We start from the raw sequence: 25,962 nt of genomic DNA on the forward strand, positions 1-25,962 counted from the left end.
TCCCTCTGATATATCCCATAAAAAGTTAACAAGACACTTCAAATACATAAGCATCTCACAGGGTATTTACATTTCAGCGTCCCTCAGCGGCCATCCTCCGCAGCAGCGGCGCCCCACCAATAGACCTAATACAGTCAGCATCCGTGGTCTGGAACGTCAGCACCAATCGGAGCCCGCAGCTCGGGTCCACCCAGTGACCTTGGGCCATCAGGACGGCGAAGTGGCCGCCGCTGTCACGCGGTTCAGAGTGGAGGCTCGAGTGAGGGGCGGCGTCGCAGCGTTCACGGCTATCTGTGTTTGTCAGAGGGGCGTCGACCAGACTGAAAGCAGCAGCCATGTGGGTGGTGGCTGTAACGGTTCTGGTGGTGCTGGTGGCACTGGTGTGGCACAGGAAAACGTCGAACAAAAACCTTCCTCCAGGTGAGGCAGATAATATTTAAGGCATAGCGTTATGTTTCTCGTCAATAAAGAGCACTTGCCCCTGCGTATCCAATTTTAGGCAAATCAATCAGCTGTCTATTGGAGTTCAGAGTCAGACAGACGCGACTTGCGCGACTTTTCACAATAGGCTAAACAATGTTCAAGAAAGGGCTCTATAGAGCCCACCCATGTATCCGAAATCACGGGGCCGATTGTACGCCAAGGTAACTGATGACGTTGCAGGTCAGGCCAGAGCGAAGATTAATAAAAATTTATAATATATACTTTTGCATGCTCACACCTTGGGCCGGCCTTGCTTATGGACTCTAGCCGCCGGGGAACAATTCACATCAAACTAATTTTCGGTTTACATACTCGCAAATATATGCGGAATATACATACTCTGAGGGTACTATTACTTCTTGTTTAGGTACTTGTACTTCTTGTTTCTGAGGGCATTTGTATCTCGTTTGTCTCAGGCTAAGTCTAAACACTTAGCGAAAATTCATCATCACGAAAATTTTATATCATGAATCGGCCGCAGCCCACATAACACATATTTTACGGTCCATTCCGGTCACTTACTTCTACCTCAGTGCGGTAGTTATGTGTTATCTGAGGCCATTTTCAAGTGAATCTGAATATAGTTAGTCAAGGTAGGTCACCAAGTTAAGGCTACCATCACGTAAAAAAGACCAAATTTGGAAGTTAAAATTTTCAACGAAAAAAAAAAAGAACTATAAAAGTAGACGCAATCTATAGTAGACGCAGATTCACCTCAGCAAAACGATGCACGATATTGTTACATTGGGCTTTCCTAAAAAAAAAAAACAGCTGTGTCTAGAACTGTTTATTAGGATGTTTACTTGATTCTTTTGTCGTTGCAGGTCCTGGTGGTTTACCTCTAATTGGACAAATCGCCAAAGCAGTTGATCCACGGAAAGAGCTACATTTTATAGAATGGCAAAAGAAATACGGGCCAATTTTCTACTTCAATACCATAACAGAGAAAATGGTCGTAATTTCCGACGCCGACCTTATCCGGGAAGCCTTCAGCAAATCAGAGACAGCTGATCGTCCATCAAATATAATATTTACACTCTTCTACGCCGACAACGGCCTCGTCTTCAGCAGCGGGGAACTTTGGAAGCAGTCACGTCGCTTCTCTCTACACCATTTGCGGAACTTTGGCATGGGCGGCGCGAAATTGGAGAGCGTCATTCAAGACCAGGTCCAAGAACTGCTGGAGCAGGTTGTGGCGCCCAACGAAGGCAAACCACTCTGCATCGATCACAGCCTACGGATTGCTATCGCCAACGTCATCTGGGGCATGGTGTCCAGCCAGAAATTCGCTGTAACCGACACCCGAGCACTTGAAGTTATGCGGCCCTTCGACGAAATGTCGCAATTCATCTGGATTTTCATCATTTTGACGATATGCCCGGCATTGGCGAGACTTCCTTCTTGGCTCAATGGACTGAAGAAGGTTTACAAGATATTCAACGCTCCCATCGACACACTTATCCAACCAGCAATTGACAGCCATGAGGAGACGGTGGACCTGAGGGGCGAGCCTCGCGACTACATCGACTGCATGCTGCAGGAGCGCAGTCGCAACCCGCAGTTCTTCACCAACAGGCACATGATTCGCTCCATCCTGGACCTCTTTGTTGCAGGTCATGACACCACTTCAGTGACGCTTGGGTGGGCATTCATCTACTTGTGCAAGGATCTTGAAGTACAGCGGAAACTGAGAGAGGAGATTACTAACATTGTTGGTAAGGAGCGTTCACCGGCCCTGTCTGATCGTCCCCGCATGCCCTACACAGAGGCCTTCATAATGGAGACTCAACGGATGGCCAACATCGCCCCTACCGGTTTGGAACATGTGACTCGCGAAGAGATCCAGCTTGGAGGATACACGATCCCGCGCGGAGCCCAAATTATCTCGTTGTTGATGGCCGTACACATGGACGAGAAGCACTTCCCTGAGCCGGAGGCGTTCCGCCCAGAGCGGTTCCTCGACGACCAGGGTCGTGTCAAGCCAAATCGCGCCCTGATTCCGTTCTCGGTGGGCAAACGGTCGTGTCTCGGGGAGGCCCTGGCGCGTGCTGAGCTCTTCCTGTTCCTGACGGGGCTGCTGCAGCGCTACTCTCTGCGATTTGTGGACGGATTCGACCACGACCTTAGCTGCATCCAGACGAAGGCGATAGTTCGTGAACCGACCTCCTACGAAGTAGTTCTGGAACGGTCCTGAATACAAATGCAGCACTCTGACCCATGCTCGATGCTCTGATTCACGAAGATGTTTTGCTTGCTGCAATGGCAACATGTATGTAAGTTGTTGCACGTTACAATCTGTTGTGCTCAGAAACTTTTATTGCACGCACTTTTTGCTTTGAGGCGTGCTTGTGCCACAAATCAAATCCTGTGTATTTAGCTGAAGCATGCCAATTATTTAGAATTGTTAAGCTCTGTGAACATCACACAGATGCGAACGTTTTGATGAGAAACGGCGAGTCGACGAAATATAAGAAGGTAAGTAGTGTTTATCGCTGCTGACCTCGTTAGCATTCATGGAGTTTAATGAAAACTTCTAGCATCTTATCAGCTTTGGCGGAGATGGATCTCATGCTGCTAATGCTGATGTGTGCGAAATACCTGAAAGTGCAACGAAAAGAGAGTCCATTGCGATATCGGAAAGGTGACATTGGGACGCTGCTAGAAGGAGGGAAGACTCCCTTAGCCCTCGCCGGACGAGGGGGGGGGGTGCCGCCACCCCCCATAGGTTTTTTCGTGATAGCTCCGAACACGCTGCCGATAGAGAGCTGAAACTTAGTATACCTGACCTTTGATTCAAGTCCGATCTTCTGACACCAACCGCAATTTCGGGTCAGATCAGGTTACTGACCTATGACGTCATAAGTGAACCTCTGCACGGTCTTCAGATGTCGCAACTTCGCAACGCCCTCACTGCCAGAGGAGCCAGAGAGGAGCACAGGAAAATGAAGCTTGCAGGATCTAGTACCCATTACGATTCTCACAACTTGCATATCTCAGATTTTCCTGAAGGTTATATGAGGTCAGGTCATTTTCATGACCTCACCATTATAGGTCAATGGAAAAAATGAGAACTGATATTCTGGCGCCGGGAACAATCTCCAACTATCCCAAGCACACAGAATCGTGATTTGATGCATTCCTTGCAAGGTTAGATGCGTCACTTTTGCAATGCTGACCTTGCGTGACGTCATTTATGACGTCATCAAGGTGATATTAGTTTTTCGTCAATAACTCCCGATCAAATTGAGCTAGCGAGTCGGGAAAGGCACCAATGGACTCAGGAAGACCTGACGAATCGAATTATATGCAACATGACCTACATCGACCAATTTCGTGACCTGGGGGCGCTGACCTGACCGTGACTTGAGGTCAGCACCCTATGTTGACCTCACCCAAACAAAAAGTATATCATTCGACGCGCCTGAGCAAGGCGAACGCGATGCTGCCAAAATCGCGGCTCTGCGGCCGTTTTTTGCGAAGTTATTCACCCAAAACGGAACCGTACCTTGGGGCACTTGAACTGACCTCAGAGTTCACTGATTGACCTAGGACCTTAACCCGCGCCCTGCTGGGGGGGGGGGGGTGTTTGAACACCCCCCCCCCTGTGGTTTTTCGCGAATATCTCAAAAACGGCGGCGCGGAGCGCCGCCGTTTTTGGTACACCTTATCATACATCAATTCTACACATGTTGTGAAAATTTCAGACCAAGGTCATTCAAGATCAGGTCACCAGGTCACTTGAAGTGACCTCACCTCATAAAAAGTTTCAATGTCTGTCATAGCTACACCGAGTGACCGATCGCTTTGAAACTTTCAGCGATTGCTAAGAGCAATAGCGTGTACAAAATGTATATCTCAGAATTTTGATATCGATGACCTAAGGTCAGGTCAATTTTGCGACCTCCCCATTATAAGTCAATGGGAGAAAATTGAAATGCGCCTCTTTTGGACGAAAGACATTATAAACACTCCCAAACACCGAATTACAAGTGGTGTAGACACACTAAACATGAAAATGGTGTCCGTGACCCTTGTTTGTGCCCTGAGGTCATCTTAGGTCACGAATGGTATCTAACAGTTTTTCGCAAATAACTTTTGATAGAGGCATGCCAGAGCGACGAAAACGCCTTATATGTGTTCAGCTCGACGATACGGATCGACTGATATGCAACATGACCCTTTCCGGTCAGGTCATGACCTTGACCTGAGGTCAAATTTTCAAGTTGACCTTTCAAGGTCAAGTTATAGTTCATTCGATGCGTCTTGACAAGAGGAACACGATGCCGGTAAAAGTAAGCTCGTACAAGGCTTGGGTCAAAAGTTATTGCAGAAAAACTGTTTCCAAAAAAATCGGCTATTTTTGCAGTTTTTGCCCCCTGCAGGCAAAACCGTTGACGTTAGGTCAAATCTGAGAGAATTACTCAGAAAGGGCGTTAATAGGGCTATCGAATGCACTTTTCCGCGGCGCTGTAGCTCTATTGGTTCCCGAGTTATGCGTAGGCTTCTTGGAAATTTTCGACATTCGACCTGGAAATCGGCGAAATTTTGCCTTCAATGACCTCTGGTGACCTGACCTTTGACCTGACCAAAAAATTGACCGAAGTGATTTCGTCATTATTTTTTACGCTCTTTCGAACGCCGCCTTCCGCGTATCGCTACGTGGCCCAGGAGCCGAGTTACAAGGGGGGTGTTCAAACACCCCCCCCCCAGCAGGGCGTGGAAATCCAGGACCCCCAGCCGGGCGCGGGTTAACCCTCGCGGGCACAGGGGGGGTTGATGGAACCCCCTAAGGTTTTTCGCAAATAGCTCGCGTAAAAAGTGGCCGATCGCGACGAAACTTTCAGTACCCTCGCATTGATCAATTTTACACCTACCCTGAAAATTTCATGACCCTGACCCAAATGATCTTAGACCTGTGACCTCTTTTCCGAGACCATCTTTGACCGGAATCGCGATTCGGTGTATGTCGGCTCGCATTAGCCGCGCGTTTGCAAGCTTTTCGTGGTTTCAAACGTTCAAACATGTGATTTGATGTTGCTCCCATGCATTAGGGTGGGTGTCAAGGTCACCTGATGCCACGGCCTGCCACGGCAGGCTGCCTACGGCCTGCCACCACCCTTTGTGCCGTCGAAGGACTCAAAATAGCCTGTGCCGGCGAGGGATAAAATCGGGTATCAATCTCTGCGTCTCGTAACGGGGCACACGCTCGTTTTTTGCCGCGACACGCTAGCTCCACCAGGGGTGAAACGGCGACGGGGGTCGTACCCCGCTCCTCCCCCCCCCCCCCCCTCGGCCGGCGCGTATGTAGAAAACCAATAGGTCCGCCGAGGGTGAAATGATAGTTCAACTTTCAATTCTTTATCTTTTTCCGCTTCTTTCTGAGTTGATGCGTAGTTATAAAGCAAGTTTTCTTATACAAAGATATGCATACTTTCTGGTGTGCTGACTAGCACCAATCAACCAACAACAATACAATACAATACAATACAATACCAATTACCATACCCATCAATATGCCGCTGTAGGCGTTGATCTTTTGTAGGTGCCTGAACTAAGTCGTTTAACAATCCTCACTATAAGTGGGGTTCCATTTGTCTTCGTAATCATGCGTGTAGCTGACTAGACCAAACATCGCTTACGTCACCGACTGCCGCCGACGCCGACTGGCGCATCGCTCGCCGTCCAGGAGGGCACCCTCGGTCCCTTGGTGACCTTCACCCATGTACTCTGTGACTGCGCACAGCGCAGCTCGCGGCAGGTAAGTGTGGGGACGGGCGGCTCGTGACCTGCACGGCTATCTGGGTTTGTGAGAGGGGCGTCGAGGCCAGACTGAAATCAGCATTTTTCAAATTTAGCCCGAACCTTTTGGATGGAAGGATTCACAATGACAGAGCCCCCGCTAACCGAAGCTTGGTGCGGTGACTCTGCCCTCTAACCTCCGATCGCGCAATTCCGGTTCTATGGCAGAATTTGGAGTTTTAATTAAAGTTTAATAACGTGCGCACATAGCCGCGCACGACCGGTCCCCTCACTGACTTCGCCTGGCTACGGCCTGCTACGGCCTGCCACCAACCGCAACCATGTCTGTCAGGAGGCCCATGAACGTCATACGCCCGTCGTGCTTCGATCCCGGACTGTTGTAAACGGAACGCGTGCTCTCACCATGCGGAGGCCAACGCTCTACCGACCGAGCTAAGGGACAGGCAGCAGCCATGTGGGTGGTGGCTGTAACGGTTCTGGTGATGCTGGTAGCATTGGTGTGGCACAGGAAAACGTCGAACAAAAACCTTGCACCAGGTGAAGAAAAGTACCTATCTTCATTGGTCAGTGTCCATCATCGAGTTACATCTAACCACTTTTAGCCCTCGCCGGACCTATTGGTTTTCTACATACGCGCCGGCCGAGGGGGGGGGGGGGGCGGGTACGACCCCCCCTCGCCGTTTCGCCCCTGGTGGAGCTAGCGCGTCGCGGAAAAAACGAGCGTGTGCGCCGTTACGAGACGCAGAGATTGGTACCCGATTTTAAGGTCCTAGGTCATCTGGTGACCTCTGAGGTCAGGTCAAGTGCCTCAGGGTACGGTTCAGTTTTTGGTGAATAACTTCGCAAAAAACGGCCGCAGAGCGCCGATTTTGGCAGCATCGTGTTCGCCTCGCTCAGGCGCGTCGAATGATATACTTTTTGTCCGGGTCAGGTCAACTTGGGGTGTTGACCTCAGGTCAAGGTCAGGTCAGCACCCCCAGGTCACGAAGTTGGTCGAAAGAGGTCATGTCGCATATCATTCGATTCGGCAGGCCTTCCTGAGTCCATTGGTGCCTTTCCCGACTCGCTAGCTCAATTTGATCAAGAGTTATTGACGAAAAACTAATTTGACCTTGATGACGTCATAAATGACGTCACGCAAGGTCAACATTGCAAAAGTGACGCATCTAACCTTGCAAGGAGTGCATCAAATCACGATTCTGTGTGCTTGAGATAGTTGGAGATCGTTCCCGGCGCCAGAATAGCAGTTTGAATTTTTCCCCATTGACTTATAATGGTGAGGTCACGAAAATGACCTGACCTCATATGACCTTTAGGAAAAATCCGAGATGTACAAGTTGTGGGACTCATAATGGATACTAGATACTGCAAGTTTCATTTCCCTGTGACATCTCCTCTGGCAGTGAGGGCGTTGCGAAGTTGCGACATCTGAAGACCGTGCAGAGGTTCACTTATGACGTCATAGGTCAGTGACCTGACCTGACCCAAAAATGCGATTAGTGTCAAAAGATCCGGCTTGGATCAAAGGTCAGGTATGCCAAGTTTCAGCTCTCTATCGCCAGCGTGTTCGGAGCTATCGCGAAAAAACCCTATGGGGGGGCGGCACCCGCCCCCCCCCCCCCCTCGGCCGGCGAGGGTTAAGTTTTTGTCATGGTATGTCATGTATCTTATGACATGATGCGTTATAACGTAAAATATGCAACCTGAGCACAAAATACACGTTTTCGTTAATCATAAACGGATTCAGGCACGCCAAGATGGGAGGCAGTACATTGATATTATTATTTTCTCTTTATAGGCGAATCCATGTACCTTTCTCAGGTACATGGATTCGCCTATTCCAATATTTTCATTGTAAAATGACGTCACATAGTTTTAACCCTCGCCATCCGGGGGGGGCGCCCCCATAGGTTTTTTCGCAATAGCTCTGAGCACGCCGGCGATAAAGAGCTGAAACTTTGCACACGTGACCTTTCATTCAATCCGGATCTTTTCACACCAAACGCATTTTCGGGTCAGGTCAGGTCACTGATTTATGACGTCATAAGTGAGCCTCTGCACGGTCTTCAGATGCTGCAACTTCGTAACGCCCTCACTGCCCGAGGAGCTTCAACAGGGAAATAAAACTTGAGGATCTAATATCAATTACGAGTCTCACAACTTGTATGTCTCGGGTTTTCCTAAAGCTCATATGAGGTCAGGTCATTTTCGTGACCTCAACATTATAAATCAATGGGTAGAAATGCAAGGTAAGATGCGTCACTTTTGCAATGCTGACCTTACGTGACGTCATTTATGACGTTATTAGGGTCATATTTTTTCGGTAATAACTCCCGATGAAATTGAGCTAGCGAGTCGGGAAAGCCTTCAATGGACTCAGGAAGACCTGCCGAATCGAATGATATGCGACATGACCTCCTTCGCCCAGCCTCGTGACCGGGGGCGCTGACCTGACCGTGACCTGAGGTCAACACCCTAAGTTGACCTCATCCAAACAAAACGTATACCATTCAACGCGCCTGAGCGAGGCGAACACGCTGCTGCCGAAATTGCGGCTCAGCGGCCGTTTTTTGCGAAGCTTTTAACCAAAAACGGAACCGTACCTTTGGGCACTTTACCTGAACCCAGAGGTCACCGGTCTGAACTAGAACCTTAAAATCGGGTATCAATCTCTGCGTCTCGTAGCGGCGCACACGCTCGTTTTTACCGCGACGCGCTAGCTCCACCAGGGGCGAAACGGCGAGGGGGGTCGTACCCCCCTGGCCGTCTGCGTTATGAAAAAGGCCATGGCCTGGCGAGGGTTAACCCGCGCCCCACTGGGGGGGCTATTTATAGCCCCCTCCCGTTTTTCTGCAATAACTTCCAAACCGCTTGACGTATCGACGCCAAACTTTCAGTACCTTCGGCTGCATCAATTTGACACCTTGTGTCAAAATTTGAACTTCGTACCTACCATAGGTCGGCCGGAAATGACGTCAGAGTGACGTCATGTTCGGCCGATTTCGACGCAAAACATTGAACCACGGCAATCGCTCCCAAGAGCTCAGTTTTTAAGCTAGATCCAATTTCTTTGCATGAGAGGACTCAGAATAGACTGCGCTATCAAACTGCTATCTCGGATTTTCGAAATTTTGAAAATTTCGAAAATTTTAAATAATAAAATTCAAAATTTATATTTTTACATTTTTTTCAAAAAGTTTTTGACTTTTCGAACAAACCGGAATATATGTGATAGAACGCATTATTATGACTACCTCTAGCAAGTTTTAGCTAAATATCTTCAAAAATGGCCAAGTTATACGCATTATTACAAAAAATTAACAATTATTAATTTTTCAAATCAATTTTTCAGCACGAATTTGACATCGTACGCCAATATAAATAGCACCATCGTGTTGCTGAGCTCAAACTGCATCGAATAGACACCTTTTTTGTTGAAAAATTTTAACTTCAAAATTTGACCTTTTTTGACCTGAAAGTGACCTGACCTAAGCTAAATTTGACTCAAAATGACCTCGCATGACACAGACGACATCAAATTCGAAATGTTTGGCCTAAATGGACCATAAAACATGTGTCACGTGACCGACGGATGATATAATATTTTCGTGACCTGTGATGACCTGACCTTGACCTGAAAATCAAAGTACAAGTTTGGTACCCTCAGAGTATCTAGAGCATCTGTTCACGAGTGTGTGAACCAAAAATGAGCCTGATCTGACTTGTAAGACGGCGGCCAGAGCCCAAAACGTGAAGAAGCCAAAATGCTAATAATTTTTACTTTGACCTGACCTGTGACGTCATCAGTGACCTCGAGGTCAATAAAATTAGGTTTCGCTCGACAGTTTTTCCGGGGCTATCAGACGCCGTTTGAATTTTGACGATCGGCCCAGTAGTTTCGGAGTTAGGAGGGGGGGGGCTATGAATAGCCCCCCCCCCCCCCCAGTAGGGCGTGTTATACGCAGACCCCAGTGGGGCGCGGGTTAAATCGTACCTACCGTCAATACTCAGTAACATCACAGAGAACTATTCTTCACACGAACCAGTTCGTCTTGCCATCAGCTCGACATTACGAATGTATGTATTTCCAGCGTCATTTACTCACGACCATTGACCAGACAGGGCATGATTGCTTACTGACACCCGTCATAGACCCAGTTGAAACTGTACTTCTTGTACGGCCTTGCTCTCGACGACCGGCTTTGAGACCTATGTTTCATACCCGCTCCAGCACAAGCTCGTACGGTGATGGCTCGCGAACGAGCATCTTTTTCTGGTTACAGCTGAGGTCGTGGTCGAAGCCGTCCGGGAACCGCAGCGAGTAGCGCTGCAGCAACGCCGTGACAAACAGGAAGAGTTCGGCACGCGCCAGGGCCTCCCCCAGACACGACCGTTTGCCGACCGAGAACGGCATCAGGGCGCGATTCGGCTTGACACGACCCTGGTCGTCGAGGAACCGCTCTGGGCGGAACACCTCCGGCTCCGGGAAGTGCTTTTCGTCCATGTGAACGGCCATCAGCAGCGAGATGACTTGGGCTCCGCGCGGGATCGTGTAGCCTCCAAGCTGAATCTCTTCACGAGTCACGTGCTCCACACCGGTGGGGACTGTGTTGGCCACGCGCTGGGTCTCCATTATGAAGGCCTCTGTGTAGGGCATGCGGGTCCGATCAGACAGGGCCGGTGGACGCTCCTTGCCAACGACGTTGGTGATCTCCTCTCGTACCTTTCGCTGGACTTCCGGATGCTGACACAGATAGATAAAGGCCCATTCGATGGTCACTGCAGTGGTATCATGGCCTGCCAGGAAGAGGTCCAGGATGGAGCGAATCATGTGCCTGTTGGTGAAGAGCTGCGGGTTGCGACTGCGCTCCTGCAGCATGCAGTCGATGTAGTCGCGAGGCTCGCCATTCAGGTCTACCGTTCGCTCATGTTCATCGAGCGCTGGTTGGAGAAGTGTGTCGATGGGACCGTTGAATATCTTGTAGACCTTGCTCAGACCATTAAGCCAATGGGGTAGTCTCAACAGTATCGGAAACATAGCCAGCACGACGAAGCGGCCGACAAACCCTGATATCTCGTCGAAGGGTCTCAAAACATCAAGTGCTCGGGTGTCGGTTACAGCGAATTTCTGGCTGGACACCATACCCCAGATGACGTTGGAAATGGCAATGCGTAGGCTGCGGTCAATGTTGAGTGGTTTTCCTTCGCTCGGTGCAACCACCTTATCTAACAGGTCCTGGACGTGGTCTTGGATGACGCTTTCCAGTTTTGCGCCACCCATCCCAAAGTTCCGCAAATGGTGGAGAGAGAAACGACGTGACTGCTTCCAAAGTTCTCCGCTGCTGAAGATCAGGCCTTTGTCAGCGTAGAAAAGGGCCATGATCACATTGGATATACGATCTGCTGCCTCGGCTTTACTGAAGGCCTCCCGAATCAGGTCTGGTTCAGATAGCACAATTAGATGTTCAGACATCGATGTTATGTGGAATATGGGGCCATATTGTTTCTTCCACGCTAAGAAATGAAGCTCCTTTCTGGGATCAACAGCTTTGGTAAGCTGTCCGATCACGGGAAGGCCTCCAGGACCTGGAACGAAAACAGACAAGATGACATGACGATCACCTGCTCGATACGTCTGCCAAAGTGATTTCTGTGAAAACGTAGATTATACGTAATCAGCTCGATAATTGGCATAGCAGTATTGTATAACATACATATTGTCAGCAAGCGCAGCCAACCGTCCCAATTCGCTTTTGTCTTCTCCATGAATCATGTGACACGCATCTGGGAGCAAGCGATAAAACATTGGTCCGATAAAATATGTTTATATGTAGAAGGTATGTAATGACTCAGAATATGTCTTTCACGGGCCAGATCAAATGGTTTTACAGATGAAAGCGTCCGGATGCCTTGGGCTGATCTGTAACATCCATTGTCCACCTCCAGGGACTCCCTTGTCCATGGCGGCACTACTGCTACCTACACTTATTTGATTTCCGGTATGTTTCACCACATGACGCAACGCGTATCGACTATCGTAGTATTAGTTTCCATGGAAACATTAACAAACTCGGACGCTCTCAATTATAAGAGCGTTCGGGTTTGGCGTTTGGAAAACCAATGCCTACCGCGATACGCGAAGCGCACTGTAGCCTCTTGCCGTGAAACAGGGCCCTGGACATACGGCTGCTCTGTGTATGATGATTCATTTACGACTCTAAAGACCGTCTACACTGTAATACCTAATGTATCACCACGCGATTGATAGAGGGGGAAGTTGACTTAGTTACTTGAGGACCTTAACCAGCACATGGGTGTGGCTGCTTTGCTAAGGGGAAAATGCAAAGCGGATATCGAGTGGCATTATATGGTGGTCGCTATGATAACCATGGCAGAATGTTTTCATATGGTTTCTTCGATGGCATCGTCACCAGTGCTCTATGTGTGTTTAGTGTTCGCGAGGTTTCAACAAATTTGGAAGGTTTACAATGGACCTTGCATAATATTGATCGCTCAAGTGTTTAATCTGCTTTGCTATGACTTTGCATAACACGTTTTCCAACCGCAAAATTCATTGGTCCTGAGTCCTGGCTATCAAGACAGTAGCAAACACTTCCATGTTCTGTTCACGCGACGTTATGTTTCATTTGAGACGGCAGACTCTAAAACACTTAATTTCAGCTGGTGTGAAAGAGATAGGCCAGCTGCACTTAACACTCGCCAATTAACGCACACCGAGCGATCAATTGTATAATCGCACCGCTGGATGTCTCACCTGGTGGAAGGTTTTTGTTTGTTGTTTTCCTGTGCCACACCAGTGCCACCAGCACCACCAGAACCGTTACAGCCACCACCCACATGGCTGCTGCTCTAGTCTTCGTTACTAGCCGGAACAGCTCCCTCTCAGCGCGGCTCGACGCGCACGCTGCGACGCCTCGCTTCTCCCCGAAGCGTCGACACGAGCCGCGCCCCTATCGCCGGTCGTATAGCCCAAGGTCACGAGATGAGCAGGCGGCCCAGAGGGCGCTGTAGGAGGCGCCAGGTGAAGTGGTGCTTAGCGTCTGGCCAGCGCAGTCCTCATGAGACGCGCTGTAGCCTTGGTGTGGGGAAGGTGCGTGAATGAAACAAACAGATGCTATCCTCAAGGACACCTACAGTTCATTGTTCAATCAGGATGATTCATGGAGGAGCGGAGGGAGAATCTGACAAGCTCCGGAGACGGTGAAATGATTTTTATTGAATCGAAATTTATCTGGCACCACTACAACTGGTTGTAGGAGGTGGCAATAGTGCAGTTAGCCTAAAAACGTTATTGAATACCTCCGTCGTCCGTTCCATTGTTTCCATCCTCAGGATAGTCAAATCCTTCTCCTCCGCCTTCAAACCATTTCCTGTTCCGGGCTGGACAGTCCCCTTTATCCAACATGAGTAGCGCCACCTCAGGAGCGGGCCCGTAGCCAGGTGCGGGGACCGCTAGCGGGGATGGCGGCCTGTCCATGTGATGGGCTCAGCCCCGGCGGGTCACCAGGGTGCCCGCCCAGACCAATGTAGCTCCCCCTAATTCCCATCGTCTATCCGGTTCTGCAATGGTCTCGTCAGACCGATAGAGCCTCACACTTGGGACACAAATTCGGGTGACGTCTCACGTAAAAATCATACGGAAGAGGACCCTCAATTTCACGTATTCCCGACATGTGACATTCCCACAGCAGAATGAAACGAATTACGCACACGTTCCACTTAACCCGGCAGTTGCTGGGGTATTTCGCCACCCACCGTTTGCTGGGGGGGGGGGGGGCGTTAAACGCCCCCAGCCGATAACTCGAGAACCAATAGGCGCAGCGAAACGCACGAGGCGGCAAACGAAAGAGCGCGACGAGACGCTTCAGATGAGTACTTTAAAGTTGAATTTTGAGGTCACAGGTCGGGTCAAGGTCAGGTCAAACACCTGAAATCGGGCTTTCAGTAGCATGGACTTCAGGACTTCGCAATGGGCGCCTCTCGCCATAAACTCTGTCAAAACGGTGCACAATCCATCTTATAAGGCCTACAAGAGTGTCAGCTCCATGTAGGGGTCAGTCAAGCATAGGTCAGGGTCAAGGTCAGGTCAACCGGGTAGACACATATCCTCGAAAATCAAAACTGATATTCGCAGCCTGTGACACATGTTTTATAGGTAATTTGGGGCGTAGAACACGATGGTGACATTCATTTTATCATATGTGTACGTGTTTGGCTCAAAAAGTTCAATTTAAGAATTTCATTTATCATGGTCGTGAAGTAGTCACGAAAAATTGCCAAGATTCAGTTCAAGATTATGGAAAATGCGGAACGACAATCAATAATCGAAGATAGCAATTTGATTGATCATGGTATTGGCAGTCTAATGGCGTTTACGGCATGTCTGTATGTCTATTCTGTGATTTTATATGATTTTTTGAACATATGCCGTTTTTGGTCGAAAACTCAGAAATCATGACGTCACTAAAACCTCGATATTTCAAAAATTTTCCGACCGATTTTTTTGAAACTTTGTCACAATAAACTTCAATCAATTCCCTACAGGTACCCAAAATTTGGCGCGCCTGCGGCGCGTCGTTTTTATGCTATGGCCCGGCGAAAAAAGTGGGGGCGTTTAACGCCCCCCCCCCCCAGCAACTCGCGGGTTAATAGATCCGTTAAAGCAGCAAGCAGTGACCAGCATGAAAAATTCATATGCGCACTAAGGGTGCGCTCTCTGCTGGAGATGGCATTAACCCGGCCGGGCCCTGGGGGTAATCTCAACCACCGCAGCCCGGGGGCGTTTTTCGCCCCCCCCCCCCCCCCGTCTAACTCCGTAAATAAGGGAGATACGGAAGCAAAACTGATACCAAACGAAAGGTTCTTAAAGACGATTCTAAAGCACCTACAATCTTTGAGCTCAAGTCAATTTTGAAGGTCAGAGGTCTAGGTCAAAGGCAAAAACCGGCACATGTGCAGTGATCTCAAAGTAAGCGTTCTAGAGGACGGCAGGATGCATAAAACCGGCAAAATTAGGTGTCAAACGAAAGACGAGAATCTGAGAATTCCGCAAAAGTGCTCCAAATCAACGGTCAAGGTCAAGGTCATGCTCAAAATTGACCTCAAACTTTGCACTTTTTCGTACATCTTGCGTGCTAATTTTCAAGATGTTTTGAAATGTTTTGAGGCTTATCAGGTCCCTATTTGTGGTTCATCTTACGATACAAGGCTGCTCAAAGGTCAAGGTCACACAAGAGTTTCCTTGCTAGAGGCGATTTCACTGATTTAAGTAAGCAATAATAAATAAGACAATTTTGCCATCCGGAGGTTCTAAATGGAGGATTAGAGGAAAATGGATGCCAGATTCGTGATCAGCGGGTACGAATCTATCATATACGACCTTTCATATGTCAAGGTCAACCAAAGGTCATTCGAGGTCACATGAGGTCAACATAAAACTTAACCCTCGCCCGTATTGGTGTTTTTCTAGCCACGAACGTGTACCTAAGGGGGGGGGGGGGATCCGTTGGACCCCCTTGCCGTTTCGCCCCTGATCGAGCTAGAGCTTCGCGGAAAAAGCAAGTGTGTTGCCCGTGACGAGAGGAAGCCGAAGATACCAATTTTAAAGTCCTAGGTCATTGGTTGACCTTCCAGGTCAGGTCAATGACCCAAAAGTCGGGAAAATCGGGACCTGTTAGAATGTCGTAAAGTGTGGCTGCTATAGGGTTTTTCGGGGTGCTGATCACGAATATCATGTTAGTTTTGATCACAGATGATGTCTTCATGCATTTAGGCCAGGTCGGGTCAGGTCAGGTCAGGTCAACCAGTAGGGGTCCTGCCGGGTATTCGTAGTAGGTGTCAACCGCCTCTGACAGCTTCGTAACATGTTACGAAGGCACCAAAACTATTTCGTAAACGTTCATATGGCTGTTAAATTCGAATTCAGCTCCAAAAACTGGCCTAGAAACATGTAAAACTCGAAAAAGTGAACCGAGGTCATCAAAGGTCAATGACCTGACCTGACCTTCAGATGACCTTGACACACACCCTAATGCATGGGACTAACGTCATTTCAGATGTTTGAACGCTTGAAACCACGAAAAGACTGCAAACGCGCCGCTAATGCGAGCCGACATACGCCGAATCGCGATTCCGGCCAAACATGGTCTCAAAAAGTAGGTCACAGGTCAAAGGTCATTTGGGTCAGGGTCATGAAATTTCAGGGTAGGTGTAAAATTGATAAACTCGAGGGTACTGAAAGTTTCATCGCGATCGGCCGCTTTTTACGCGAGTAATTTGCGAAAAACCGAGGGGAGTCAGTTCGACCCCCCCTAATACGGGCGAGGGTTAACCCTCGCCTCGTTGGGGGGGGGGGGGTAATTTGGCCCCCCTGTGGTTTTTCCTGAAAAGCAAGAAAACGGCAAATTTTAAGTACCTTCCCGGGCATCAATTTGACACCTTCACACCAAATTTCAAGTCTTAGGTCACCTTAGGTCAGGAGTTATTGAGGTCAAACTTAGGTCATGTTCGAGCAAAAATGGGCAAAAAAACATGCAATCTTGAAACGCTCACCAAATCTACATTTACCAAGCAATTTCAAAGTTGTTTACATGGTCAAGTAGAGAAAAAGCGGCGCTACAAAACTGCTATCTCGGATTTCCAAATTTTAGGTTTTTGACCCCAAAAATTCCAAAAAATTGATTTTTTAAGAAAAACTAAAAAAATCCAATTTTTTCTAATTTCGAAAAATCCGAAATATATGTGATAGTCCCTGCGCTGTTCTATGTACATACCAAATTTCAGATCGATATCTCATTTTTTGGCCAAGTTATAGCGAAAAAAAAAACTGTTCAAAAATGATGACGTCAAATTTGTGAACTCAATTTTTAGCGATTCTAGACGACGTAGGGCAAAACAAAGACCACCATTGAACTCCCCGTGACGAGCTGCATCGAACCTCTACCCATTTAATGCAAAAATATCAACTTTGAAATTTGACCTATTTTGACCTGACCTTGACCTGACCTTGACCTGACCTTGACCAAAACGTGACCTAAGCTCGCCCTAAAGGCTGCCTGACCCACAAAATCGCATTTGTCATGTAAAATGGACCATAAAACATGCATCACACGACACTTTCATATTGTGACCCCCCAGTGACCTGACCTCTGTGACCTGACCTGGTATCAATGACCTCAAATAGCAAATTATGTGTTTGAAGAACATTTCCCTACCGATGATTTTCAATGAAATGCATTTTACTCGATTTTACAACGCATTTCTTGAAATGCCTGTAAACGGTGAAAATTCGACCTTTGACCTGACCTGTGACGTCATCGGTTTGACCTAGGTCAATAGAATTGGGTCACAAGGTGGGTCCCTAATAGGGCTTCCAACACCGTTTGCGGCTTGTCGCTAGGTTGCGTGGCTCTCGAGATCTTAGTGGGGGGAGGCAAATTGCCCCTCCCCCCCAACAGGGCGCGTTGCTCGGCAGAGCCCAACGGGGCGCGGGTTAACCTTTTCCAAACAAATATAGGTATATATCATTCGACACGGCTTGACAAGGCGAATGCGATGGTACCACTGACATAGATCTAGGGCCATTTTTGTCGAAGTTATATGCGAAAAACTAAAACCACCTTTCGGGGTCGTAAACAAAAAATTGTGATTGCCGCGTTTCCCGCGTCGGCCGATCCCGCTTCAGCCGGCGACATCTTACCCTTGGCAGGCTTCTAAGTTCTAACTGCCATATTTATTGTTGGATTAACAAGAAATTCACCATACCTACGCAAAAATGTATATTCTTTCGTATAGCGTAAGAATAAGGAAAAACGACCGGTAACTTTTTGAGTTATCGGCGTGTAAACGCAAAAAAGTCGCTCATATGGCAGATTTGACCACATTTGACCTCATTTGACCTTGAAGATATTGACCTAGGGTCATGCCATTTACACACAACAGATTTCCCAAGGGCCTTCACCTACCGTCCAAATTTCGTCTTTCTAGCTCCAGTGGGAGCTGAGATCTTAGGGGGGGGGGCGACATCCGCCCCTCCCCCCTTCCACTGGGCATAGTACTCGCAGCCCTTCCACTGCGCGTGTTAATGGTGATAGATACGCAAAATACTGCAGAACTCTATTCATACCAAGAAATACCTATAGTTAGTAGGGAAATTTCCCTCGCCAGGCGAGAGCCTTCTTCATAACGCGGACGGCGAGGGGGGTTAGTACGAGTACGAGCCCCCCCCCCCTTTCCCTGGCGATTGGCTCCTATCGTTAATATGGTACAAGCTCCATATACCTAGAAGCGGGCATTGGGTTTCAGATTGTTAGATGATGAGTAAAATCTAAGTCATTTCGCGCCTGGGCGAGGCAAACACGATGCTGCCAAAATCACGGCTCTGCGGTCATTTTTTGCGAAGTTATTCACCAAAAACGGAACCGTGCCTTAGACCACGTGACCTGACCTCAGAGGTCACCCGTTGACCTAGGACCTTAACCTTCCAGGAGTTGGGGGGGGGGCATTTTTTGCCCCCCTTTAGTTTTTTCAATATATCTCGAGAACCGCTACGCCGATCGTCACCAAACTTTCAGTACCCTCCCGGGAGCAGCTAGCGCACATGGTGACTAAAATTTTTCCAAAGGCTATGATAGGTTGGCCGCTAATGACGTCAGAGTGACGTCATTTTTGCTATTTTCGACCCAAAAAAAGGTTTCGCGGGAAGAGCTGTCAGGCCTACAGCTTTAGAGATACAGGACAATGTTTTTCACATAAAAGGTGCGGAATCAACAGCGCTACAAAACTGCTATTTCGGTTTTTCGATTTTTTTTGGATTTTGACCCCCAAAAATCAAAAAATAGATTTTTTGAATATAATAGCCAAAAAATCGAAAAAGTTTTTGAATTTCGAAAAAAAACCGGAACATATGGGATAGTCCCTACCGCCTTCTATCTACATACCAAACTTGAGATCGATACCTCTATTTTTGGCCAAGTTATAGCGAAAAAAACTGTTCAAAATTGATGACGTCAAATTTTCAAAATCAATTTTTAGCAATTCTGGACCTCGTAGCGCAAAACAAAGACCACCATTAGACTCCCCGTGACGATCTGCATTGAATCGATACCCATTTTATGCAAAAATATCAATTTTGAAATTTGACCTTTTTTGACCTGACCTTGACCTGACCTCCACCAGAAAGTGACCTAAACCGTACCTGATCGTCTTATAATCAACACCATTGAGTTGGAAATGAAAAACTGGCCATAAAACATGCATTACATAACCTTAGTTAAGTTGGGCTCATGTGGTGACCCTTGGTGACCTTTGGTGACCTGACCTGTGACCTGACCTGGTATGACCAGTGACCTCTAATAGCAACATATGTACTAGACAACTGACGCCTTATCGCTGATTTTCGACAAAATGCGTTTTACTCGGTGTTGTAGCGCTTTCCCTAGAACGGTGAAACATTTTATCTTTGACCTGACCTGTGACGTCATCGGTGACCCCGAGGTCAATGAAATTTAGTTTCTTTCGACAAATTTGACAGGGCTATCGAACGCCGTTTGAATTTTGCGGATCCGTCCAGTAGTTTCGGAGATACGGGGGTGGCAAAAAAATGCCCCCCCCCCCCACCGCGTGGAAGGTGGCTGGTAGGCCCACCGCCTGCCGGGTTAAAATCGGGTACCAATCTCTGCGTCTCGTAACCCGGCAGTTGCTGGGGCCACCCACCGTTTGCTGGGGGGGGGGGGGGGCGTTAAACGCCCCCAGCCGATAACTCGAGAACCAATAGGCGCAGCGAAACGCACGAGGCGGCAAACGAAAGAACGCGACGAGACGCTACAGATGAGTACTTTAAAGTTGAATTTTGAGGTCACAGGTCGGGTCAAGGTCAGGTCAAACACCTGAAATCGGGCTTTCAGTAGCATGGACTTCATGACTTCGCAATGGGCGCCTCTCGTCATAAACTCTGTCAAAACGGTGCACAATCCATCATATAAGGTCTACAAGAAAGTCAGCTCCATGTAGGGGTCAGTCAAGCATAGGTCAGGGTCAAGGTCAGGTCAACCGGGTAGGCACATATCCCCGAAAATCAAAACTGATATTCGCAGCCTGTGACACATGTTTTATGGGTAATTTGGGGCGTAGAACACGATGGTGACATTCATTTTATCATATGTGTACGTGTTTGGCCCAAAAAGTTAAATTTAAGAAATGCATGTATCATGGTTGTGAAGTAGTCACGAGAAATTGCCGAGATTCAGTTCAAGATTTTGGAAAATGCGGAACGCTAATCAATAATCGAAGATAGCCATTTGATTTTTCATGGTATTGGCAGTCTAATTGCGTTTACGGCATGTCTGTATGTCTATTCTGTGATTTTATATGATTTTTTGAACATATGCCGTTTTTGGTCGAAAACTCAGAAATCATGACGTCGCTAAAACCTCGATATCTCAAAAAATTTTCCGACCAATTTTTTTGAAACTTTGTCACAATAAACTTCAATCCATTCCCTACAGGTAGCCAAAATTTGGCGCGCCTGCGGCGCGCCGTTTTTATACTATGGCCCGGCGAAAAAGTGGGGGCGTTTAACGCCGCCCCCCCCCCCAGCAACTGGCGGGGTAACGGCACACACGCTTGTTTTTTCCGCGACGCGCTAGCTCCACCAGGGGCGAAACGGCGAGGGGGTCGTACCCCCCCCCCCCTCGGCCGTCGCGAATGTAGAAAACCAATAGGTCCGGCGAGGGTTAAGGGAAGATGCCAAACGAATATCCCAGAGAGCATGCTAAACTTGGCGGCGCTACGCGACGCCGTTTTAACGTCATTGGCGAAAAACCTTAGGGGATGCATCACCCCCTTTCTCGCCCGGCGAAGGATATGACGTTACCTGATAGCATGTGAAACAATAAAAGCCATTGACAATCATTTTTGATATGGTAGGCAAAAGAACAGCAATTTTATGGCAGTGATAACCGACGAAATGAATAAATACATGGTGTGGATTGGAACATAGGTATCCACTTTCATTTGTGGATAAATGAGGTAAATTTGTAGTTCTATTTATTTATCATATCCATCAACAAAGCACTGGAAATGCTTGACGCCTTTCAGCAAATAAGTTTCATACTCAACAGTAGCTTAGCGCAGGTGACTTTACCACCAGTCAGCACAAAAGCTGTCTCATGCGCATTGTGCATCACATGGCGACCTCACCATGGCAATAAACATGCGCATTGTGCACGTGTTGATGACTCGTCAGTTATGTTTCCGCTCCTCGCACGCGGCAGACGCCGGGCAAACAGCGTCACGGTGAGCCTTCACCAGCACCCCAACCCGAGCCGAGGGGCACCAGAGGCGCACGCAGGTCGTCGCTGGGGAAGGCGGCTCACACGGGTAGGGCGATCAGCCGACCTCACAGGGCAGGTCACAACATACTGATGGGACCGCGGAACCTGGGCCCCGATCTAACCAAATGCCGTGAATGCGCATTCACGGCATTTTGTAACATTTATAACTATTCCACATTCACTTATTCATTCATTCAGGCAACATTTATACACGCTATCAAAATCATTGGTCAGGATTAGCTAGATTTAAATAAAAAGGACATATTATTTAGATATCAGTGTCGTAAACTCCGGCCAGTGCTGCCAAGTCCTATTGACGGTATTGGTAAGATTGGGCCCTGGTGTCCGTTATCCCTCGCCGGTCCTATTGGTTTTCTACATACGCACCGGCCGAGGGGGGGGGGGGTACGACCCCCCTCGCCGTTTCGCCCCAGGTGGAGCTAGCGCGTCGCGGAAAAAACGATCGTGTGCGCCGTTACGAGACGCAGAGATTAATAACCGATTTTCAGGTCCTAGGTCAACCGGTGACCTCTGAGGTCAGGCCAAGTGCCCCAAGGTACGGTGCAGTTTTTGTGAATAACTTCGCAAAAAAAAAAAAACGGCCGCAATGCCGCGATTTTGGCAGCATCATGTTCGCCTCGCTCAGGCTCGTCGAAGGATATACTTTTTATTTGGGTGAGGTCAACTTAGGGTGTTGACTGTTGACCTTAGATCACGGTCAGGTCAGCGCCCCAGGTCACGAAATTGGTCGAAGTAGGTCATGTCGCATATCATTCAATTCGGCAGGTCTTCCTGAGTCTATTGGTGGCTTTAGCGACTCGCTAGCTCAATTTGATCGAAAGTTATTGACGAAAAACTAATATAACCCTAACGACGTCATAAATGACGTCACGCAAGGTTAACATTGCAAGTGACGCATGAATCTTGCAAAAAGTGCATCAAATGACGATCCTATGTGCTTGGGATAGTTGGATATCGTTTCCGGCGCCAGACTAGCAGTTTTAATTTTTCCCCATTGACTTATAATGGTGTGGTCACGAATATGACCTGACCTCATATGACCTTTAGGAAAAATCCGAGATATACAACTTGTGAGAATCGTAATGGATATTAGATCCTGCAAGTTTCATTTCCCTGTGAAAGCTCCTCTGGCAGTGAGGGCGTTGCGAAGTTGCGACATCTGAAGACCGTGCAGAGGTTCACTTAGGACGTCATAGGTCAGTGACCTGACCAGAAAGTGCAATTGGTGTCGAGGGATTCGGCTTGAATCAAAGGTCAGGTATGACAAGTTTCAGCTCTCTTTCGCCAGCGTCTTCGGAGCTATAGCGAAAAAACCCTATGGGGGGGGGGGGGCGGCACCCGCCTCCCCCCTCGGCCGGCGAGGGTTAAATCCAAGCATACTGTTATGTCACACACATACATACACCTACACCACGCAACTAGTTACATACAAAATTGCATGCTCATTGTAGCTACGTCTGCAATGCAGCGTGACGCGGCACCGTCAGCGCACACCCCGCGCGGGACGGACTCGGCACGCCACTGACCGGTGCTAGTATCGCTGGCATGACGTCAGCCCGACTACAAATACGTGCTGACTCAGCGTGTTGTGCTCAGTCATGTCGGAATGCTGCTGAGTGATCCACTCATAGTATATGCGTCTAGCAGGAGGGGCGACCCATAGTGCGGGGCCCGAAATTACCAGTCATGTGGACGGTGGCAGCGATTCTAGTGGGTATTGTGGTACTAGTGGTTCTCAGCCGCAGACTTTCCGAGAAAACATCGCCGCCAGGTGAGTTGTGCTCCCTGTGGAATCCGACGATATGCTCATGGATCCGCCGAGTGTTCAGCTTGTCATTTCAGTGAATCTCATAATAAAAGAGAGAGTAAGGTATAGGTATAATCAGACTTAATTTCATGGGAAAGCATGCGTGAGTTTAGACAGTGCAGTGGTGTAATTTTGCAACGAACTCCGTGGCAATGATCTAGTATGTATGGATCTCACAAAAGGCTGTCTATTTACGGGTATTCCTGAAAATGCATGACAATAAGCACCATATAACTGTGACTTAGGAGCTGTGATCACGGAGTGATCATTTCTTCTTCTTTCAGGGCCAAGAGGTCTCCCATTCATTGGCAACATCCTGGATTTGCAGCGAGAACGAAGAGAAACTGTTCTTCTGCGCTGGAAGGAGAAATATGGCCCGATATACCAATTCACGAGCCTAGGGATGACAAACTTTGTCATATCAGATCCCGACTTGATCAGGGAGGCCTTCAGTAAAGTTGAAACAACTGACCGACCAACAAACATCATTTTCAGTCTAGTAATGGCCGATAAAGGTCTTGTGTTCAGCAGCGGAGAGCTGTGGAAGCAGTCACGGCGCTTCTCACTCCACCATCTGAGGAACTTCGGTATGGGTCGCTCAACGCTGGAGACAGTCATCCAGGACCAGGTGCAGGAGCTGATTGACGATGTCCTGGCGCCGAACGTCGGTAAACCAATTTGTATCGATCACAGTCTGCGGGTGGCCGTTGTCAATATCATCTGGCGAATTGTGGCCAGCAAGAAAATCGATCGCACGGACACCGCTGCTCTGCAAGCTATGACGTCCTTCGATGAGTTCGATAGCTTCAAAAGTCTGTTCATTGTAGTACTAATGTTCCCGGTGTTGCTTCGACTGCCAGGATGGGTAACGGGAATGGACAAGGTTAGACAGAGGTTCAGAGAGTCCGTTAAAACACTGATGAGGCCGGCAATTCAAGAACATGAGGAGACGGTGGACCTGAATGGCGAGCCTCGCGACTACATCGACTGCATGCTGCAGGAGCGCAGTCGCAACCCGGAGCTCTTCACCAAAAGACACATGCTTCGCTGCATGATGGATTTATTTATTGCAGGCTACGACACGACCACTTCCACTCTGCGATGGGCCTTCATATATCTGACTTTACATCCAGAAGTGCAGCGCAAGGTGCAGGAAGAGATCACCAACGTCGTTGGCAAGGAGCGTCCGCCGGCCCTGTCGGATCGGACCCGCATGCCCTACACAGAGGCCTTCATAATGGAGACCCAGCGCATGGCCAACATCGCCCCCACCGGTGTAGAGCATGTGACTCGCGAAGAGATTCAGCTTGGTGGCTACACGATCCCGCGCGGAGCCCAAGTCATCTCGCTGCTGATGGCCGTACACATGGACGAAAAGCACTTCCCGGAGCCGGAGGTGTTCCGCCCAGAGCGGTTCCTCGACGAGCAGGGTCGTGTCAAGCCGAATCGCGCCCTGATGCCGTTCTCGGTCGGCAAACGGTCGTGCCTGGGGGAGGCCCTGGCGCGTGCCGAACTCTTCCTGTTCGTGACGGGACTCCTGCAGCGTTTCACGATTCGGTTTCCGGATGGATTCGACCACGACCTCAGCTGCATCGAGTACAAGAGACTGATCCGGAAGCCCACGGAATACCATCTGGTGATAATGGAAAATGTGTAGGGTTCTAGACTGTAAAGATGGCCATGGCATTACTGGCTGCTGTGTAAGTTCACGCCATTGTAAAATGCTCATATGTATGTGTGTTTTGTATGTGTGTTATGCATGTGTGTCATATGTATGTTTTTTATCTATTTTCTATCTGTACAATATATTTTTATGTTGAATTCATGATATAGTTGTCGAAGGACCAGCTTTGCAACTGTTTTAAGTTTTAACCCTCGCCCGCACATGGGGGGGGGGGGTTGCCACCCCGCCCAGGTAGTCTTTCTGCTCTGCACTCAACATTTTTAGAGCTAGGAGGCTGATTTTTCGTATAACTGCTCTTCTATCCTTTGTTGTCCACTGAAAATTTCAAGTTTCTGTGGTTTTTGGTTTCGGAGATATGACCTTGTTTTTCAGGTCATGTCATGACCCAAATGGCCAATTCTCAACATCTGGCGTTGGCTATTGGCCTTGTGAGCTTTTGACACCTTGATTTCGGCCTTTTTTGCCAGTCTTACCTCCCACCTATCATGGAGCATGTTGTTCGACGATGTACAGATGTCAAGGTCAAGGTCAAGGTCAACCTAGGTCATCTAAGATAATTGCGTTTTGGGCAAGCGAAATTTACTTTTTGTGAAGTTTTTTGACTGCATTTTTGGTAAAAGCTTCCCAGATCATGATTTCATGTGATATGGACACATAAACAATCGGTGCACACATCAGTATGCACACAGACACACACAGACATACAAACACATATAATTGACCTTGACCTAACTTGACCTGAAATGACCTCAGCAGCAAAAACCTGGTCGGGTAGTGTGACAAAGAGGTTCTAGCTGGCTTGGCACCAGAAAACGGCATCGTCATCGGTATATGATAAGCAGCGCACTTGATAT

At 48.3% G+C, this 25,962-nt stretch overlaps 3 protein-coding genes and 1 long non-coding RNA gene across 4 annotated transcripts in view; 2 read left to right on the forward strand and 2 right to left on the reverse strand.

Annotated features, from left to right (window-relative positions):
• Positions 1–25,962, reverse strand: part of LOC122388239 — a 49,620-nt gene that overhangs the window by 19,440 nt on the left and 4,218 nt on the right. The window lies entirely within an intron of this gene.
• Positions 218–2,697, forward strand: LOC122388236 (cytochrome P450 2C15-like). Its single transcript, XM_043379123.1, has 2 exons — positions 218–420; positions 1,308–2,697. Exons 1-2 carry the CDS (start codon positions 336–338, stop codon positions 2,675–2,677), a joined length of 1,455 nt encoding a protein of 484 aa, XP_043235058.1. The 5' UTR covers positions 218–335; the 3' UTR covers positions 2,678–2,697.
• LOC122388237 (cytochrome P450 2C15-like) lies at positions 10,309–13,237 on the reverse strand. The gene is made up of 2 exons (XM_043379124.1): positions 13,019–13,237; positions 10,309–11,829 (listed from the first exon to the last, which is right to left on the reverse strand). The coding sequence occupies exons 1-2, from the start codon at positions 13,101–13,103 to the stop codon at positions 10,460–10,462; spliced, it is 1,455 nt and encodes a 484-aa protein (XP_043235059.1). The 5' UTR covers positions 13,104–13,237; the 3' UTR covers positions 10,309–10,459.
• LOC122388235 (cytochrome P450 2C15-like) lies at positions 23,175–25,245 on the forward strand. The gene is made up of 2 exons (XM_043379122.1): positions 23,175–23,388; positions 23,709–25,245. The coding sequence occupies exons 1-2, from the start codon at positions 23,304–23,306 to the stop codon at positions 25,079–25,081; spliced, it is 1,458 nt and encodes a 485-aa protein (XP_043235057.1). The 5' UTR covers positions 23,175–23,303; the 3' UTR covers positions 25,082–25,245.

Source organism: Amphibalanus amphitrite, unplaced genomic scaffold (genome assembly GCF_019059575.1).
Source record: "Amphibalanus amphitrite isolate SeventyFive unplaced genomic scaffold, NRLGWU_Aamphi_draft 000314F_arrow, whole genome shotgun sequence".
In the NCBI taxonomy this organism is placed as follows: domain Eukaryota; kingdom Metazoa; phylum Arthropoda; class Thecostraca; order Balanomorpha; family Balanidae; genus Amphibalanus; species Amphibalanus amphitrite.

Excerpts from the sequence above, each read along its gene's own strand:
- LOC122388236 (XM_043379123.1), top strand. The coding sequence starts at position 336 with ATGTGGGTGGTGGCTGTAACGGTTCTGGTGGTGCTGGTGGCACTGGTG. Across the intron at positions 421-1,307 it reads GAACAAAAACCTTCCTCCAG|GTCCTGGTGGTTTACCTCTA; the intron begins GTGAGGCAGATA and ends TTGTCGTTGCAG.
- LOC122388237 (XM_043379124.1), bottom strand. The coding sequence starts at position 13,103 with ATGTGGGTGGTGGCTGTAACGGTTCTGGTGGTGCTGGTGGCACTGGTG. Across the intron at positions 11,830-13,018 it reads AAACAAAAACCTTCCACCAG|GTCCTGGAGGCCTTCCCGTG; the intron begins GTGAGACATCCA and ends TTTTCGTTCCAG.
- LOC122388235 (XM_043379122.1), top strand. The coding sequence starts at position 23,304 with ATGTGGACGGTGGCAGCGATTCTAGTGGGTATTGTGGTACTAGTGGTT. Across the intron at positions 23,389-23,708 it reads CGAGAAAACATCGCCGCCAG|GGCCAAGAGGTCTCCCATTC; the intron begins GTGAGTTGTGCT and ends TTCTTCTTTCAG.